This window comes from Salvia hispanica, chromosome 1 (genome assembly GCF_029641045.1).
Source record: "Salvia hispanica isolate PSC_SH4W2 chromosome 1, Shi_PSC_v1, whole genome shotgun sequence".
Classification (NCBI taxonomy): Eukaryota; Viridiplantae; Streptophyta; class Magnoliopsida; order Lamiales; family Lamiaceae; genus Salvia; species Salvia hispanica.
This window is the reverse complement of record NC_142692.1, coordinates 16,118,072-16,137,563: the sequence shown is the minus strand read 5'-3', so window position 1 is coordinate 16,137,563 and position 19,492 is coordinate 16,118,072. Positions and strand designations below refer to the sequence as shown.

General features: G+C 35.9%; 2 protein-coding genes across 2 annotated transcripts; both read left to right on the top strand.

The window, feature by feature from the left end:
* The first annotated feature begins 5,578 nt into the window (after positions 1-5,578).
* Positions 5,579-6,756, top strand: LOC125220110 (kirola-like). Its single transcript, XM_048122247.2, has 2 exons — positions 5,579-5,813; positions 6,280-6,756. Exons 1-2 carry the CDS (start codon positions 5,627-5,629, stop codon positions 6,549-6,551), a joined length of 459 nt encoding a protein of 152 aa, XP_047978204.1. The 5' UTR covers positions 5,579-5,626; the 3' UTR covers positions 6,552-6,756.
* A 4,860-nt stretch (positions 6,757-11,616) lies between these two features.
* On the top strand, positions 11,617-12,825 carry LOC125222695 (kirola-like). The gene is made up of 2 exons (XM_048125453.2): positions 11,617-11,845; positions 12,398-12,825. Exons 1-2 carry the CDS (start codon positions 11,662-11,664, stop codon positions 12,670-12,672), a joined length of 459 nt encoding a protein of 152 aa, XP_047981410.1. The 5' UTR covers positions 11,617-11,661; the 3' UTR covers positions 12,673-12,825.
* The last annotated feature ends 6,667 nt before the right edge of the window (positions 12,826-19,492 follow it).

Here is a 19,492-nt window from a genome sequence, read left to right as displayed (position 1 = left end):
TTTAATAATATGAGTCATATGCATAAGTTGGTGAAATGTGAGTCCCACTTATATATAATAGTTTTATAATAAAATATGAGTGAAATAAGTTGGTGGAATATGATGTCTACTTACCATTTATGGTAAAAGTGAATGAAGACTTTTATTATGGGACGAACGAAAATAGAAAAATAAGATTGTTATTGTGGGACGGATGAAGTATTTAAGTAGGAGGATTTGTTAGATTTGGTATACCATATTTTTGCCTACTAAAGGCGTGTCGTTACATGAGAAAAAGGCAGGCGGATTATTGAAAATAAATTTAACGTGTTCTTGAGCTTTTCTCTTGGTTTCTCATATTCGGAGTTCTTGTAGAATTGTGCTCTTCTTCGAATAGATTATCGACTTATTAATCGAACTTTTATATTCGAATGTGGCGTTATTCACTTTGATTCCATCATCCATATTATTTCACGTCGAATTCATATCCATCTAATTGAAGAATTATCTTCTAAATATATGTCTCAAATTGGAGCTAATGTCATGGCAGATTCATTATCTTCAATCTACTATAAGTATATCAAATCCTGCCGACGACGAAAGGATAATTTGTTCAGAGAAGTGTCACGAGATCGTGGCGAGCATACGAGGTACACATCATATAGACTGTCTATTGCTGGTTGGCTTTTTCAATGTTTGTATCTTCTAAGACTTTGCACACATTGCTGCACAAAATTTGATGTATCAGCACCCATGCGTGATCTCAATTAAACAAAAGAGATCCCTCGGCTAAAATCCAATGCATACCAAGCAATGACCGGTTGGAGAACTATAAAATATATCTAAGATACGCAAGGACAGTCATCAATAAAAAAAAATAGAAGAGAGTATTTGAGACCTAGCCCGCCTAGCCCATTTGAGCTAACCCAATTAGCCCGATTCCTAACCGGGCTATGAATTTTTGGCTCTAACCCTAAACATTTAGGGGGTTAATCGGGCCGACATATCGTGTTTGGGCCAACATATTGTGGTCGGGCTAAACTAACATTCCTATCAATGACATTGTAGAAGTTCCTTGAACTGATCCTAAAAAAAATGAAGAATACATGATACAAGCGTAAGTATTAACGAAAATTGAAAAACTTCTGAATATGAGCATAAACTATTTATCAAAGTGAATATCATGGCTAGTCCTGTATTGAAAAAATAGATACTAAACTTGAGGAGAGTGGTGGAATGAAGAGAATACGCGTGATTGAAAGAGATAATCAAAACTATAATATTCTAGAAAGGAAGAAATCAATTTAGATTAGTCAAATATAATTTAATACAGTATATATTATTTACTTTTGTTATTAACGTAGAATTGAATTCCAAATAAAGAGTTGAATGTAATGGAGTTGATTACTGTAGGGATCAGATTAGGTGCGGATTCACTAATTATCAATACCTCTTTGTTCTTCATTAAGGGAGCTCAGTCAAACTCCAACCACGCGACTGATATGTACAACAGATTACAAAGGAGAATCCCTCACAACTATTACAATTACAGTAACTAGTTCTAGCTAGGGTTCTTGAGTAATCTTGACTTCTTGATACACCTACACACTCAAGAAGATTGTTAGTATAACAACACAAGATCCTTGCGGATCTCAAACAACAACTAACAAGAGAAAGCAAAGTGAAACAAAATAGATCACAGAATATGGCTCAGAGCCCACCACATAGCCCAGATCTATTCAACTAGAACCAAATCCAAGGGAGCACCGATGAATCGACTGGAGTCTACCCACGCACCGTCAATACCTTCACCACACAGCCCCTTCGCACCGGATTAGCTCACTTAAACCACCTCAGAACAGAAACCCTAGTTCTCACACCACAAGCAACCGAAGCAGTTGCCTTCCAAACAACTCAGCACTCGAATATTCACACAAGAATGGCGAATAATCTCAAGGAATCAACCGGAGAAGCAATCGGAGATGTAGAGAGAAGACAGAGAGTCAGAGAGTAGAGAGAGAGAGAGAGAGAGTTTATCGAATGAGAGAACACACAACCGGCTCACATCTCACATAAACAAACACATCCCACAAACCCTTAATCCAACGGTCAGGAAGCAGGATCCAAGTGAAGAGGCACGTGGCAGCATCTGGTGAGAAGGGGAAGCAACTGGGCTTCTGGGCCAAGTCCAAAGAATGGATAAAAGGCCCAGACACAAATTAAATCAGGCCCAAGCAATAATAGTCCACATATATTCAACATACTCCACCTTGGACTCTTATTCTAGGAAACCAATCATGGGCTAAAGGCTAAGGCATTTCTCATCATTACCCACAAGGTTAGTTCCTGACACAGAGAGCATAAAACTGATTAGTCAAGGAAATAACCAAAGCATTGCCTAACAAGATCACAAGAAGATCACCAAATGGCTAATCAACTGGTCTTGTAGGTCTTTCAGGCCCAGTGATCTCATAGAGCCAAGGCTCACAGAGTCAACTAGGAATTACCCCCGGGACATGCACATGCTAACCACAATCAAAATGCAAAATCCTAATGCAAGTGAGCAGTTTATCAACAGGTAAGCATTTAGTTCCCATATCAGCAGGGTTTTTGTCAGTGTGCACCTTTTGAAGAAAAATTTCACCTTTTTCAACAAAATGTCTCTAATGTAATGAAATCTCACATCAATATGTTTTGTCTTAAGTTCAGAGAGAACTCCCTTTAACCAAACAACTTCTTTCATTGCCTCAGTGATAGCAATATATTCTGACTCAGTAGTAGACAAAGCCACTATATGCTGCAGCTGTGACTTCCAACTAACACATGACCTGCACACAGTAAACACATAGGAGGTAGTTGACTTCCTCTTATCCCTTTCATTAGCATAGTTGGAACCCACAAAACCAGTTAGTAAAACACCACCATCACATTTAGAGTAACACAGCCCATACTTGGCAGTGTGCTTAAGATATCTCAGAAGACACTTCAAAGCCTCCCAATGAACAGAACCAGGATTTGCCATATATCTACTAAGGCAAGACACAGCATAGGCAATATCAGGCCTAGTGCTAACCATCAAGTACATCACTGATCCAATAGCATTAGCATAAGGGACTTTCTTCATGGCATCAATATCAAGCTGAGACTTAGGGCACAAATCTTTACTCAATATAAAATGAGCAGCAAGGGGAACAAAGGCAGGTTTAGCATCAAACATGTTAAGTTTCTTCAACACTTTATACACATAAGGTTCCTGATGCAGAACAAGAGAACAAGTTTTCCTATCTCTCTCAATGCATATGCCAAGAATTTTTTGAGCATCCCCTAGATCTTTCATGTCAAAATTATCACTTAAAGAAGATTGCACAACCTTAATGGTTTTCAAACAAGGTCCCATGATCAGCATATCATCCACATATAGTAAAAGAAACACAGGAACAGAATCAAGATCTTTCATATACAAGCATGCATCAAAGGTACTTCTCACAAAACCTAACTTATGCATACAATTACTGAACTTGATGTTCCATTGCCTGGGAGATTGCTTCAGACCATACAGGGCCTTTTTCAACAAACAAACATGATTAGGAAACTTGGGATCAACAAAACCTTCAGGCTGTTTCATGTAAATAGATTTATCTAAGTCACCATGCAAGAAGGCAGTCTTAACATCCATCTGTTTTAATTTCCAATTAAAATGAGCACATAAGGCAAGCATTAATCTCACAGTGGTAAATTTAACAACAGGGGCAAAAATCTATGTGTAATCTACCCCCTCTTGTTGGGTAAAACCTTTTGCCACTAATCTAGCCTTGTACCTAAGGCCCTCCACTTCATTTTTCAATTTATAATGCCACCTGCAATCTACCACAAAAGCACCAGGAGGCAAAGGTACAAGAATCCAAGTATGATTAACAAGCAGAGAATGCATTTCCTCCTTCATGGCTTTATGCCATTGTTCTTAGAATTTAGATTTAACAGCTTGCTTAACAGATTGGGGTTCTTCCCCATCAGATTCATACACATTGAAAGCCAGATTAACAAGGGCAACCAGGCCCACATAGCCATCATACCTAACAGGTTTATTCACATTAGTTCTCCTAGTTCTATCTCTAGCAAGCACATAATTCTGCAAGTCAGGCACATCAATGGCATTCTGAATACCAGCAGGGCTATTAATCACATTCTGAACAGGAGCAGGGGAAACATTTCTAATAGGAGTAGCATGCTCATTAACACCAGTAACATTCACATTTTGGGGGAGTCAACTCATCAATCACATTTAGGTTTCCCTCATGGGTGTGTCATCAGGAGTGTAGACAGGGTAAGTGTTCCAGAAAGGTTGCTCCACCTCACTTGGAGTATCACTAGGATGCTCCACACCAGTGAGAGATTCTGTGGACTCCACCTCCATAAGAGGCTCATTGTCCACAGCAGCTGGAGTTGGGTTATCAGGTAATTTCAAGCAAGGGAACTCAAGCTCATTAAACACAACATCCATGCTAATTACTACTTTAAAACCGGGTTGATCTCTTAACTAGATCCTATATCCTTTAACACCCTCAGGATACCCTAGAAAAACACCCTTTCTGGATCTAGGTTTAATGGTATCAGAGCCCTGGTTCAGGGCTGGGCCTGTGTGGCTCGGGGTTCGGTGATTGCGCTTGCAAGTTCTCCGATGTGATGAGCTCGACCAAGACCTGTGGTGACCTGGTGACCTGTAACATGGGGTAGGCATGTGGTCTGTGGTCCGGTGGTCTTGGTATGAGGGGAGGATTGAAAGGGAGCAAACCATATCCAACATCGGAGAATGAACAAGACTTGCAAGTGTATAAATGGGCTACCCCTACTCCATTAGTATGAGGCCTTTTAGGGAGTACCCCAAGAACAAAACCGTGAGGGCTTTGCCCAAAGCGGACAATATCATACTAATGTGGAGTTCGGATGTGCGCCACCAGAACCCAACAATTACCGAACATAATCCAATACATATAATTTTTATTATTCTCTCAGTCTTTTAATTTTACATGTTTTTTGCATTCAACATTCGATTTTCCATCAATTCAATTTTCAAAAGACTAGATAAATGTCATTCTACATTCTATTTTCTATCAATTTAGTTCTAAAAACACTATATAATCATTCTGTATCAAATCGAGAGATGTGTGGAGAATGATTGATTAATTTTTTTTATAATAAATCGATGAATAAATATAGATTTAAAGATTTAAAAATGACAGAGATATGTGGAGAATGATGATTAATTTTTTATCAAGGAATTAATATAGATTTAAAGATTTAAAAATGTCAGCGTATCTCATCCATACCATCATATAGATCTGGCGTGTCTAAGCTAAATGATCAATAATTATTAAAATAATGATAAAATTATGAATAGCTATAAAATAATAAAATAAACTTTACAAGGACCCCATTAGCCATGTGCCCAGTCCAAATATAGAAATTAATATGTTTATATAAATTATAAAAGGAATAAGATGGAGAAATTTAGACTAAAATATTACAATTGGGATAATAACGATCCATGAGCATCGCCTATAAAAAGGGAAGATTGCAAAGAATATCTCTGTACCCTTCTCTCCACTTCAATTAAATTTATAATACATTGATAATCAAATTAATTGGGATGGGATTACATGGGAAATTAGTTGCAGCAATAGAGTACAAAGCTAGTGGAGATGTATTCCATGAACTTTTCAGGCACAAACCGCAGGATATTTCCACAATTAGCCCTGAAATAGTAAAAGGATGTGATCTTCACGAGGGTGAATTTGGTCATGTTGGTTCTATCATATGCTGGGAATACGTCCATGGTATGTATTTATATAATAAGCTATTAGAATTCCATGTGCATCTTTATTTATTCACAATATACTTCCTCCGTCCCATGAAAATATATGCGCTTTCTATTTTCATCCGTCGTACAAAACATATGCATTTCATTTTTGGAAAGTTGTGTCAATTTAGTACCTATATACATCAACTTATTTACAACTTATATCATCATTAAACACTACTAATAATGTGAGTCTCACTATCCACTAGCACTACTTTATCTACCATTCTCCTCTTCTTTCTTACTTTACCAATTTAATTTTAGTTCTCGTGTCATATCAATTGCCCATATTTTTATGAGATGGAAGAAGTATCTAAAGTTACGATAACGTAACCGAATTTTTAAATCATGTTTAACCCTACGTCAACTTAGTAAGAATTATGTATCATTTCACACCTATAAAATAGTACTACTAGTATTAAATCATTGTGTTTGACGTGCAGATGGAAAGGTGAAAAAAGCAAAAGAAGTGATCCAATTGATTGATGAAGAGAAAAAATTGATTCAATTTAAGGTGATTGAAGGTGACTTGATGGAGCTTTATAAAGATTTGATTATTACTATCCACGTAGAGACAAATGGTGGGATTGATTTGGTGACATGCACCATGGAATACGAGATGCTTAATGAAGATGTGGAACATCCCATTTCTATTCTCTCATTGTTCATTGACCTCACCAAATCTATTGAGACTCACCACCTTGCCCAACCTTGAATTAACGAAGTCATTCCAACTTAATAATGGTTTGCTCTGCATTAGTTGAGACAATAAGAGTGTTTAATTACTCTCTATATAGTGGGTCTGATTGTTGTGTGTGAGAGAGAGCCACTTTGTTGTGTGTGTTTAAAGATTCCAAGCTATTGTATTTATGGCACTTGTTTTTCTTATTTGAAATTGAGTGGACTTGGTTTGTGTTTCATTGATAATATTGATATTATATTACTCCCTCTGTACTACTAATACGATCCACTTTCCTTTTTGGTTCGTTTCAACTAAGATAAAGTACACAATATAGAAACACTTTTATATCTACTTAATTCTGTCTTACCTTATTCACTCCACTTAAAACACACAAAATAAAGTTGTATAAAATCTTGTGCCAACAAGAAATGAATCATTTTCTTTAGGACGGAGGCGCACGAACGTAGGTCTTATTATATAAGTAGGGAGGTATAAGGTACGATTTTTCGATTACGTGAAAAAATATGGATAAATTTTAGCAAGTTGAAATTATGACATGAGGCTAATTTATTGACCCATCTATGGATAATTATTGAAATATAGAAAATAATTGATAGACCACCATCATATTTGCTAAATTTTGTTTAGGGTTCCTGAAGAAAAGTTAAATATTAGTCCAATTAACATATAATCACTGTACAAAGAAGCTAAATATACAAGTCTAATAAAAATAAAGTCTTTTTCTTAACTTAATGTGTAAAAATACCTTGTTCAAAGTTAAGGAAAAAGGATGAGATAAAAGAGGAGGATGGTTGTTTTCAATCAAACCGCAGCTCTCTCTCTCTCTCAACATCTTTTTCTCTCTTTCTTCTTTTTCGTCGGAGAATAGATATTCTCGGTTTTATCGACTATTGGATGTCCAAACAATCTCCGATCTTATATTAGTATAAAAATTATAATGGAAATAAATAAATTGAAGGTTAATTTATATATATTTTTACTTTTTTGTTTTATCAAATTTATCATTGAGCTATTGAATCAAAATTGTAAGGGTCCTCTTATATTGTTTATAGTATCATAACTCAAAATCAAGACCAAATCTACACCCATAGATTTTAAAATGAATAGATGAGATTAAATCTCACGAATTAAAATAAATAGTAGACAAAATATCAACAAAGGGGTAAGATCGTCGTTAAGTTATCATATTATAATTTTTATATCAACATAGTTTATCACAAATATCAACACAATGACATGAGTATTTCAACACAAGTACACGAAAATATCAACACAGTTTTATTGAGATTTTACATGCATTATATTGAAACTTTTTGATGCATTTGTTGATAAAAATCTGTTTATCAACATATACGAAAACTGAAATAAAAATTATCAAATTTCATCATCCAAACGTCGTCGGAACATTTGTAATTGAGATCCCGTCAGAATCCTTATAAAATTATCTTTAATTTGATATATTTTTTGCGGAAAATAATTTTAATTGATAGAGTTACGTAAATTTAAAATTTTGAGATTATGTTAAAGAGAGAGAAAGTGGTTAGTTTTAACTATGAATTGACATTAATACACTTTGAATTTATATAATTTTTATTTAAATTGATAATATAATCTACTTGACATTATTTGAACCATTAGATTTCCTTATCTAATGGTTAGGAATTGGTCTTAATTTTGGATCACTACTTACTTAGGAATTCATCACCACCCTCAATTGTAATATTGTATACTCTCTTCGTTCATAAAATTAGCGCAACTTGAAATGACACATGTTTTAATACACAATAAGTATAGTAATAGAGAGAAAGAAAAAATATAGTGGAAGTAAAATTAATGATTATTAGCAGTGTTTAGTTCAAAAGTTTTAGTATTTAGAACTAATATAATTTTAAGAAACGAATAAAAATTGCAAAATTAGTCTATTTTATGTGAAAATAGAGAGTAAATTACTATGACATAGATCAAACCTAATTCTTCACTCCCTCACTCCCAAAAACCGCCACCCCTCTCTCTCGATTTTTGTGCTTAATCCTCAAGGATTCTTCATCCCTTACTTTCCATCCCTTACTTTTGTCCATTTTTAAGGAATATTCCAAAATACCAAATGCAGTCCACTTTTAAGTAGGAGCTTAACCGGTTCTCCGATTTTCGGTTACAATAAGAATCGGAACAGGCCGGTTAATTGAGGAACCAGGAACCGGAAAATTGGTTTCAATTTCGGTACCGATTCCATTTCTTTTTTAAAAATAAATTTCGATTTCCGGTTCTAACCGGAATCGCACGGTTCTTAACCGGGAATCTTATTACATTTCAATTTTAATTTTATTTTATAATTTAATATACTAATAATAAAATATTATTGTTCAAAATTTCAAATCCAAATTTTCAACCCTATTTATCCCATACCCAATTCACGTTGCCGGAGCTGATTTTTAAACATAGAAACTATGTTAACATGGTCCAAATTGTATAGATGGTGGTTGATAACAAGAAGACTCCTTTTGTAAGACTCCTTTTGTAAGACTCCTTTTGTAAGCGTGATTTAATTATGATAATTAAATGCAATCCATTGTCTTTATTCATTAATTATTATATTTCTAGGTATTGAATTATAATTTTTGTGGTATTGAATTATTTAAAATTACAAATAAATACACATTAAAATCACAAATCGACTGGTTCTTAATCGACTGGTTTGGAACCGAAACCGATAAGTTTCGGTTCAGATTCCAATATTAGGATTTATAAAAAATTAAAATCGATCAACCGATCCGATTAAAACCAGATCCGATTAAAACCAGAACCGACCTAATAAAGAGACTTACTTTTACCGGACAAAGGAGTAATGATTAAGAGGGACTCAGAGAAATAATTTTGTCATTTCCGCAACATATCTACCGGCATTTACACAGCATGTGTCTATCAGTTTGCCTTGAGATTTGAAACAGGCATTAATGACCACATGCAAATTGCTCCGTGCTGTTCATTCTTGGTGGTGTAGGATAATTTATTTTTATTTTATTTTTGGAAGGAGAGATTTCTTAGGTTTAATTTATTTATAGCACATAATTCCCCAAGTAATTATTTTGTGTTTTGGGAAGGAATGAATTGTTTAGGTGAAAGCAATTATTGCAGAAAATTAGTTTTTCTTGCCCTTTTTCCGGTTTTGGAAGCTAGGTCATGTTGCCACTTGCCAAGGTACTCCCTCCGTTCCATAATAGTAAAGTCATTTTGTTATTTTAATACGTTTCATAGTAGCAGAGTCATTTTTTTATATGTAAAAGTCAATACTCTCATTTCTTCTCACTTACTTTATTCTCACTTATTTTATTATCTCTTACTTTATTTTCTTTTCATCTTTTCATCTTTTTCATTTCCTACTTTATTTTTTCTTTATTTAACCCACTTAAAATAATTTTTCTAAAATCGTATGTCAAAAAGAAATGTCTCCGCTACTATGATATGGAGGGAGTATATAAAATATAGAAGATGGTTATATTAAATATTATTTCTTGTTGATAAGAAGAAATAATGTAAAAGAAGGATATGATTATGTTATAGTAGTATATTAATTTATTTCAATAATATATATATCAATTAATAGCAACATCTTTTTCAGCAGAAATATAGTAGTATATGTATATGACAACACAACTTACCTAATAAAAAATATAAACTAATAGTAACATCTTTTTCAGCAGATATATAGTGATAACACAACTTTACCTAATTCATGTGGAAAAATAATTCTCCTTCCATTCCATTAAAATATTCACTCTTTCCTTTTTAATCTATCCCACAAAAATACATTCGCTTTTTAATTTTGAGAACTTTTTTCTCTCTATTGAGATGGAACACATTCTCCACTAACAATACCTTAATTACTTTTTCTTTCTAACTCTCTCTTACTTTTTCAATTATGCATTAAAACTTGTGGTCAACCCAAAATGCATATTCTTATAGGACGGAGGAAAAGAAGGGAGTAGTTACTCCATCTCTCTGCATTACATGTCATTACTTTATTTTTTGTCATTAGTTACTTTTTGGTCCATTCGTCAATACTAATGAAACATACTTTTGGTAATCGATCTCACATTCCACTAAGCTCATTTTTATTCACAATTTATTAAAACTAGTACTACCTCCATCTCATAATAGATGTCACACTTTTATTTTAGTTTGTCCCACAAAAATATCATATTTCCTTTTTTAGAAAAAGTTTTCCCACGTCAATATAAATATACTATTTTCTCTCTCAATTTAACACACAAAACAACATCTCCTAAAATTCCATGTCATATCCAAGTGTGTCATCTATTATGGGACGGAGAAAGTATATATAAGTATGCTCACATTCCATATTTCACTAACCTTTTCAACTCACTTTCCGTTACTTTTATTAAAATCCGTACTTAATCAAAGTATGATAAGTAACGCGGACGGAGGAAGTAGTAATATTCAATTTGTATATATTGATTACAATATCTTTAACAAGTCAATCTTCCTATATATACTGATGACAATATAAGTTAATGTGAAATAGTAGTAGGATTTAACCAATTGGATGCAAGAAAAATAGGGATTCAAGCCTTCAACACACCCTCTATGTTTAGGCCTGTAGAATTATCCAATACTTAGTTATAGTATTTTGTTGAATTCATTAGTATGACGTCTATCGCGTGGACATATATACTTTAATTGTGAAATCAATCAAGATATATCCAGCCATCGTAAATGATCAGATTTGCTTAACTAATCCAACATATTTTAAAATATCCTTAACTCAAATAATTAGAAATAGTCGTATCTCTCCTCCATTTGTATGCAATTTATTTGATTCAACGCAAAACTCTCTAGCGTGCTAAAATAGCAGTAAGATTTTGTAGGGCCAAATCCCTTTCCAAAATCAGCAAAATAAATTTCATGGAACCCACTACTAGGCCACTGCCCAAAAATAATTATCAAACAAAAATTTAATACTATTTGAATGGGAAATTTAGAATTAAATATTACATGTGATGTGTATAATGACTTCATCATGTTCGCCTATATAAAGTAAAGATTTGTGGCTACTCTTTACATATACATTGGAAAAGACAATTTTAATTAAATAGATTTGGAGATGGGTTTACATGGGAAATTGGTTGCAGCAATAGAATTCAAAGCTGGTGGTGATGTGTTCCATGACTTCTTCAGACACACACCACATGATGTTCCTACAGCCACCCAATATGTGCATGCCTGTGATTTGATTGAGGGTGAATTTGGCCATGCTGGTTCAATCATTACCTGGACTTATACCCATGGTACGTTTTCACCATCGACTTCCTCACATTCATTACTTCACACTTTTAGTACTGTTTACATTGTTATTGGATTTACTCAAATAGTTGTAGCATTCACTCTATTAGGATTGTTGAGAGCACATTAGTAGTTTGATATTGTCCGCTTTAGATATTGTCCGCTTTGAGTCAAATTCATATAATTTGTTTTTAGGTCACTCCTGAAAGTTAGGATTGTCGAGTACGTTATAATTTGTTTTTAGGTCACTCCTGAAAGCTAGGATTGTCGAGTACGTTGTTTGATACTGTCCGCTTTGGGTCAAGTCCGCACAAATTTATTTTTAGGTCATTCCCGAAAAGCCTCAAACTAATTGGGGTTGGACTGCACTTATATACTGCTTTCGACTTCCCTTCATTATCCGACGTGGTATGAGTTTGCAACCCAACACAATCGTGATAAATAAACACCCATATATATTTGGGGTATTTGTATACAAGTACTAAACTTTTGTCAAATTCTGGTTTTGCATACCAACTTTAAATCCGCCTATAAATTACCCAACTATTGAAACGCAGATGGGAAACAGAGGAAAGCAAAAGAACTAGTAGAGACCGTTGATGAGGAAAAGAAATTGATTGTGTTGAAAGTGCTCGAAGGTGACTTGTTGGAGCTTTACAAGAACTTCGTCATTACATCCCATGTAGAGAAAAAGGGTGATAATATTGATTTGGTGACGTGGACTTTGGAGTATGAGATGCTTAATGAAGATGTGGAGCATCCCCTTACGTTGCTCTCCTACTTCATCGACATCACTAAAGACATGGAGTCTCACCTCGTTGCCAAATCTTGAACCGTCCAAACTCTTGAAGAAGGTGTCACTATCATGTACTGGTTGCTTCTCATGTGTAATAGTTCAAGACTTTGTTGCTATGATTTTATGTTTGTGTCTATGTTCTATAATGTGGCGTGATGTTATTATTCAAATAAATGTGTCTTGGACCTATGCTTTATTATTGAGACAATAAATGAGGTGATTGTAATTTATGAATTGATAAGATCCTTAATAATGGAAAAAAAAAATATGAAATTCTCAATTAAAGAATGGTGGAAGTTATTGTAATATATTGATAAGAAAATCATAAATGAGAGAGCTTGAGAAGAAAAGGGAGAATTGCAGAACAAATAATTAGAAAGAAAAAGTACTCTAAGAGGCGCTCACGTTGGGCACTCTTTCTGACGCCTAGCTGATCAATTCACTAATATACTACTATGTCCACCAATTAAAGAGTCATTTTGATTCGACATGAGTTTTAAAAAATTTATTTGAGAATAAAAAGTTAGTTAAATATGAGATTCGCATAATTTTTTTTTTTATTTTTTGAAATTGTGGACAATCCAATATGACAAAATAGTTCTTTAAATGATGGACGGAGAGAGTATATCACAATTCATATAAGTCACGATTCGTAAGTTAGATCATCAAAAAATTGATGAGAAAAAAATCGAGCTACTTAGGACGCAAAAGAAAAAAATCCTAAATTAAGGACAAGTTAACTTAATCTTTTGATCTTTTAGAACGTTTCCATTTGCGTCCTCTAATTTTAGTTGGGCCACCAACAATAAGGACATTTTTTGAAGCGTTGATGGTATATTTAGAAACAAAAATTAGCGTCTTTAATTGCATTAAAAAAACATTCTTAACGGTTTTTTTTAGAGTCAATATTTTTTTAGATCACGAACATTGTTAAACTATCATTTTTGGTCCGTAACATTTGAAAATATCATTTTAGATCCGTCAACTTTGACTTAATATCATTTGAGCTATTTTTGTTTTGGACAGAAATACCCTTATGATCATGAATGGCAATTTAGTCTGTTCACTCTCTTTTATTCATTAAAATATTTAATTTCCCTCTCTTTCTTCCTCCTTTCATTATTCTCTCTCTTCTTCCTCATCTCAATTGTCCTAATGTAAGTCGATTTCTACACACATTTGAAAGTGAATTTGGGTTCTTGTATTTGATGCTTTGAATTCTTCAAATTGGTGTAGGAATTGACTTGAACTGGGACGATTGAGATGAGGAAGTAGAGAGAGAAGGATGAACGGGAAGAAGAATAAGAGGGGAATTAAATATTTTAATGAAGAAGAGAGAGTAAATAGAGTAAATTACTCTTCATGGCCATAAGGCTATTTCTGTCTAAAAAATAAAAAAATATCTCAAATAATATTAAGTTGAAGTTGACGCACCTCCAATGATATTTTTTAAATATTACGGACTAAAAATGATAACTTGACAAAGTTTGCCTATTAAAAAATATATTTCCTAGTTCTTTTTAGTGTCAATTCCATCGATATACAAATCAGTATCACGTAACATAATGTAGCTCATAGTAATTAGAAAGTACTAATAAACTTTTGAACCCGTTAAGGTTGCTCGATGGACATAACCTAATCTTTAGCTACCTTGCCGACACCTCCTAAACCCTAATCAAGGTTTAATCATAATTGAGTATTACTCCTTTCGTCCTAATTTAGATGTCTCATTTGAGTTCAACACGAATTTTAAGAAATGTAAAGGAAAGTGTGTGATAAAAGATAATCATAATTGAGTATTACTCCTTTCTTCTTTCCTATGCCCTTCTCCCCTTTGTTTCATTTTTTTTTCTTCATTAGTTTGAATTTATGATTTTAAAATTTGTATATAACCTACACCTCTTCGACATTTTCCACCATACAAATTTATAGTAAAAGTAAAATAGAATATTTATTGGGGATGTATGACAAAGAAAAAATAAAATATTTAATGACGGACGGAGGAAGGAAGATAAAGAAGCGGAAGAAAAGTATAGTAGCTCCTTTAAAAAGAAAAATAATTAAATGTTCTCCGCTTAGGTGGGGAAAAAAAATTCACATAACTTCATATAAAATATTAGCGAAAATCCAGAAGTGTGACAAGTGATGTCCATACCAATATTTTATACATTTACTACATAGAAGGTTTGAATGTGTTTCCCGAATATTGCTAAGGTCGAGCTACTTTTGAAAATCGACCCAAAGATAGAAGTGACAAGCAATAATTTTCCTTTCAAAATTTGTAAACACAATAATGGGAAGTGATCAATTGTTAACTCATCATTTAATTGCTAACTACAACTAATTTAAGGCCATAGGATTTTAGAAAATGTGTGGTCTACAATTTGCCACGTGTAACTTCGTATTTATTAATTAAATCGAAAAAGATAAAAAAAAACTCCAAATTAGAGTTTTGGATGAAAATGTCAATATAGTGTTCCGAAAATATCAACTCAATTCTTTAAGAATGTCAACACAATGCTTTAAGAATGTTAACCCATTGCTTATATTGACATATTTTATATAGTATTTTGACATTTCTGCTTGTACGAAAAAATTAAAAATTTTCGAAATTTTTTTCAAATTTTCACGTCGGAACATATGCATGTATGATATCGTTGGAATCCTTATGAAATTATCTTTAATTTGATATATGTTATATAAATTTAAAGTTTTGGGATTTCTTTTAAATGTTAGTTATAACTAAACAAGTAGTTAATTGACATTAATACCCCTATTGATATTTTTTGGAATTAATCCTATGGCATTATTAACGTTTTTCATTGATCATATTGACATTTAGGGATTCATGATCTAAGCCCTTAATTTGAATATCTAATGACTATTATTTAGTTGTAGTTAGCAATTAAGTTATGAGTTAGATCTGGTGGCCAACTGTTTTGCTGCGATTTTCATTTTTTGTTGTGTTCCTCGCCAATTTCTCCCGTTGCTGAGCCACTCCCGTCGGTGGTGGGGTTGCGACTATCGATTTTGGACGTTGTTGCTTGGGGTTTGGGGGAATGGCTGACGAGGGCGACTCAGAAGTTCAGGAGAGTGGAATTGAGGAGCAGGAGGATCCAATTCTGGCTGAGGGTGATGATTTAGATTTGCCCTCAGTTAGGCGATCGGAAAGGAAGAAAGCTCCGCGTTCTGGCGCGGCGCGCGGTCGTCCAAAAAAATCAGGGCCAAAATCGCCGATGATGAGAATGGCGGAGATGAGAAAGGGGGGCTTACGCGGCAGAGCTCTGCGCCATTTGGGGCTGAAGGAGATGGACGGGTCCGATCTGAAATCTAGCAAGGGAAAGAAAGGACGTGCAGGAAGGGGACTAAATATGCTAATGATAATTCCGGAATGTGGTGATGCTGATGGTGGTCCTATGGAGGGTTTGGGTTTAGAGGGAAGTGAGAGTGGTATTGAGGGTGCTCATGATGGAGCTGTAGTTGCCTTGGCAGGGGAGGTGGAAGGTAGGCTTGTGAATGTTGAGAGTAGACTTGCTGATGAGGTGTTTGATGATTTTCCCCAAGGGGTTGGTGGGGATGATGGAAATATGTTACTAGTGAAGGAGGCTAAGGTGGTTAGAGAGTGTGATGAAGAGATTACAAACCTGGTAACTGAATCCATGGTGTCTATGGCAGAAATGGATAATGCACTGGATCTTTGTGAGGCACAGCCACTGCAAAACATGGATTTCCTACTACCAAAAGAGAGCATGGAGGTAAGTAAAAACACAGAGATGCTGGAATCTGGAGAAGATGGTGATAAAGGGGTGAAGTTGCAGGAGGTAAATTTGCAGGATCATCTGATGGGTGGGATGTTTTCAAATGAGGATTTCCCACCTCTGAACAAAAATACTTCACAGCCGATTAAGAACAAGGAGGTCTCATCCTCAGCTGAACAAAAGGGAAAGGGCAAACAAGGGACAGGGGAGCCCCAGTCTGGGGTACCTGGTGGAAGCAGACCCCCTTCTTTTATGCAGCGTGGCAGCAGCTCCTCAATGCTACAACAGAACACCAAGGTAGGGGCAGTTAAAAATAAAAATGGGAATGAGCAGAGGCAGTCTTTTGCGAATATGATTAAGAATGGAGATAAGGATCCTATATTCTTTGAGCCGGAAAAGATCAAGAAGATTGGTATAATAGGAGAATCCTCAGGATTACCCTCCATCTATTTCTCTAGCTCAGACACGTCCTTTCTCGCGGAGAAACTGGGTCATGCGATTGTTGGAAAGTTCTCACACTCCATACCTACGGCTCAACAAATCCAGAAAGCCTTCCAAGGGATGAAACTTGTGGGTGAGTATTCTTGGAGTTATATCAATGCAAAACATATTCTGGTACAATTTAAGTTGATTGCAGATTATGCCAAACTCCTTAATGGACCGAATGGTATGCCGGTTTGGTTCATAGACAGACATCCTATGAGAGTTTTCAAATGGACTCCGGAGTTCGACCCGTTCTTTGAGTCGCCTATAGCAGCCATCTGGTGTAATTTAGTGGGACTCCCCATACATCTCTTTGAAAAATCGGCTTTGTTTGCCATTGGGGGATTACTAGGAACACCAATACAGGTTGATTACGCCACCTTTACTCAAAAACGTTTGTCTTTTGCTAGGATATGTATTGAAATTGACATTTCTAAATCACCTCCAGAGGAAATTGTGATAGATATTCAAGGGAGGGAAATACATCAAAAAGTCATATGGGATAGAATTCCTCATTATTGCCAGGATTGTAGACATGTGGGGCATTCGAGGGAGGTCTGTTATGCAAACGGTAATAAAGAGAAGCCGGTAAGAAGAGATTACAACGCCCCTTATGCTAAACGGCAACAAACTGATGAGAAAGCAAGAGAGGATAGTGGAAGACAGAAAGAGATGGAGGTCGAGCTGGCCGACCCTCAGACAACAATGCCTAACCCTGTGGCTGACATTAGTTTAGGAGAAGGAGTGATGGCAGGAAAAATGAAAAACCAGAGGTCTTCACAGGTGATAAAAGGGGGTTCCCCGGGGTCTAATATAGATGAGGAAGGCTTTAAGACCTTTTGGAGCAAGAGGGGAAGATCTGGAGGGTTCAGGGGAACGGGTCAGGGTAGGGGCTTGGGGAAGTCATATTCGTTTGACCGGGGCAGGGGAGGGAGAGGTGATCTTCGGGGTGGGCTTAGCGGGAGCCTGGAGGTTAGAGGAGTAAAAGGTGGTTTCCGAGGTGTGACGGGTGAGAGCTCGGACGACTCCTATAAGGGGATGTTTGATATTCTGGCCTCACAGCAGGAAAATGAGCTGGGGGAGGAATCTGGGATTTTAGCGCAGAGCTCCTTCCATAATCCCATGTTTCTTAAAATGCTGCCTAATGGTGATTTTGAGAACGAGGTATATGAAGATGAGAAGGATTGGGAGCCTGATGAGGATCAAGATGAGATGGAGAGATTGGAGTTTGGAAACCTGTTAGAAAAAAGGGAGGCTGGAGCAGATGACACTCGAGCCCAGATCGATGATAGTATGCATAAGAAGGGGAGGTTTGAGACCTCGGGGGAAATACAACTGTACTGATGACTTTCAACATGTTAATATGGAATGCTCGTGGTGTAGCTAACAAAAATACACAGAGCACCATTAAATTCTTGATAAAATCGCACAGGATTTCGATCATGGCTATCATTGAGCCACTAACAGCGCCAAAGCCAGATCTCTTCAGCAGGATGTTTGGCCTTCAATTCAAAGGAGTTAATGACAATGGACAAATTTGGATTTTTGCAGAGAATGGTTTGGAGACTGATAAATGGGATATCTCGGAGCAGGTACTTCATGCTCGCATATCCTCTAATCTTTTTCTTGTTCCTTTTCACCTTTCAGTAGTATATGGGAAATGCTGGAGGGAAGGGAGACTTCCTTTGTGGGACAAACTCAGGGACCTTGCGGCTAAGATGGAGGGCCTCCCGTGGCTGGTAGGAGGGGATTTTAATATCTTCCTCTCAGAAGAAGAGAGACAAGGCTCTAACAAGAATAGAGCAAGGGAGATGGTGGACTATGCAAATGCCATAAGTGACTGCCAGCTCCTAGATCTTGATGCAGATGGAGCAAAATTCACCTGGGCCAGAGGAAACATTCTTGAAAGATTGGATAGAGCGTTGATTGGGGAGGGGTGGCTGAATCTCTTTGCAACAACAAGAGTCACTAATCTGCCTAGAGTGATGTCAGATCATGGACCGTTGTTGATCCAATGTCAGATGCCAGGCCCTCCTATTCGGCCATCTTTCAGATTTCAAAATATGTGGGTAAGACATCACACATTCTTGAATGAGGTTGAGAAGAGCTGGATGGAGCCCACGGGTGAACATGGTATGCTGAACTTGCAGTTGAAGTTGGGACGTACAAAAAAATGCCTAAAATGGTGGAATAAAAATGAGTTTGGAAATGTTTTTGAAAGGGTGAAGCAGGCTGATCTTGAAGCTCAGGAGGCGCTCAAAAAGTTTGAACATGATCAATCTCCTCTCTCTAGGATGGAGATGAATAGAACAGCGGCAGAACTAGTGCTAAGATTAAGAATGGAGGAAGATTATTGGCAACAAAAAGCAGCCATTCAATGGACAGTAGAAGGGGAAAGAAACACTAAATTCTTTCAAGGGTGGGTCAAACAAAAAAGAGCAAAATCTAGAATCCACTCTATTGAGGAGGAAGGTCGAATCATAACAGATGATGGAGAGCTGCGTACCTCGGCTGTTAACTACTTCCAGAATTTATTAACCTCTGACATTGAACAATTACAGGAGCCAGAATTGGAGCTCTTGGCTTCCCTGCCTCCAGATGTCAACATGAGTGTG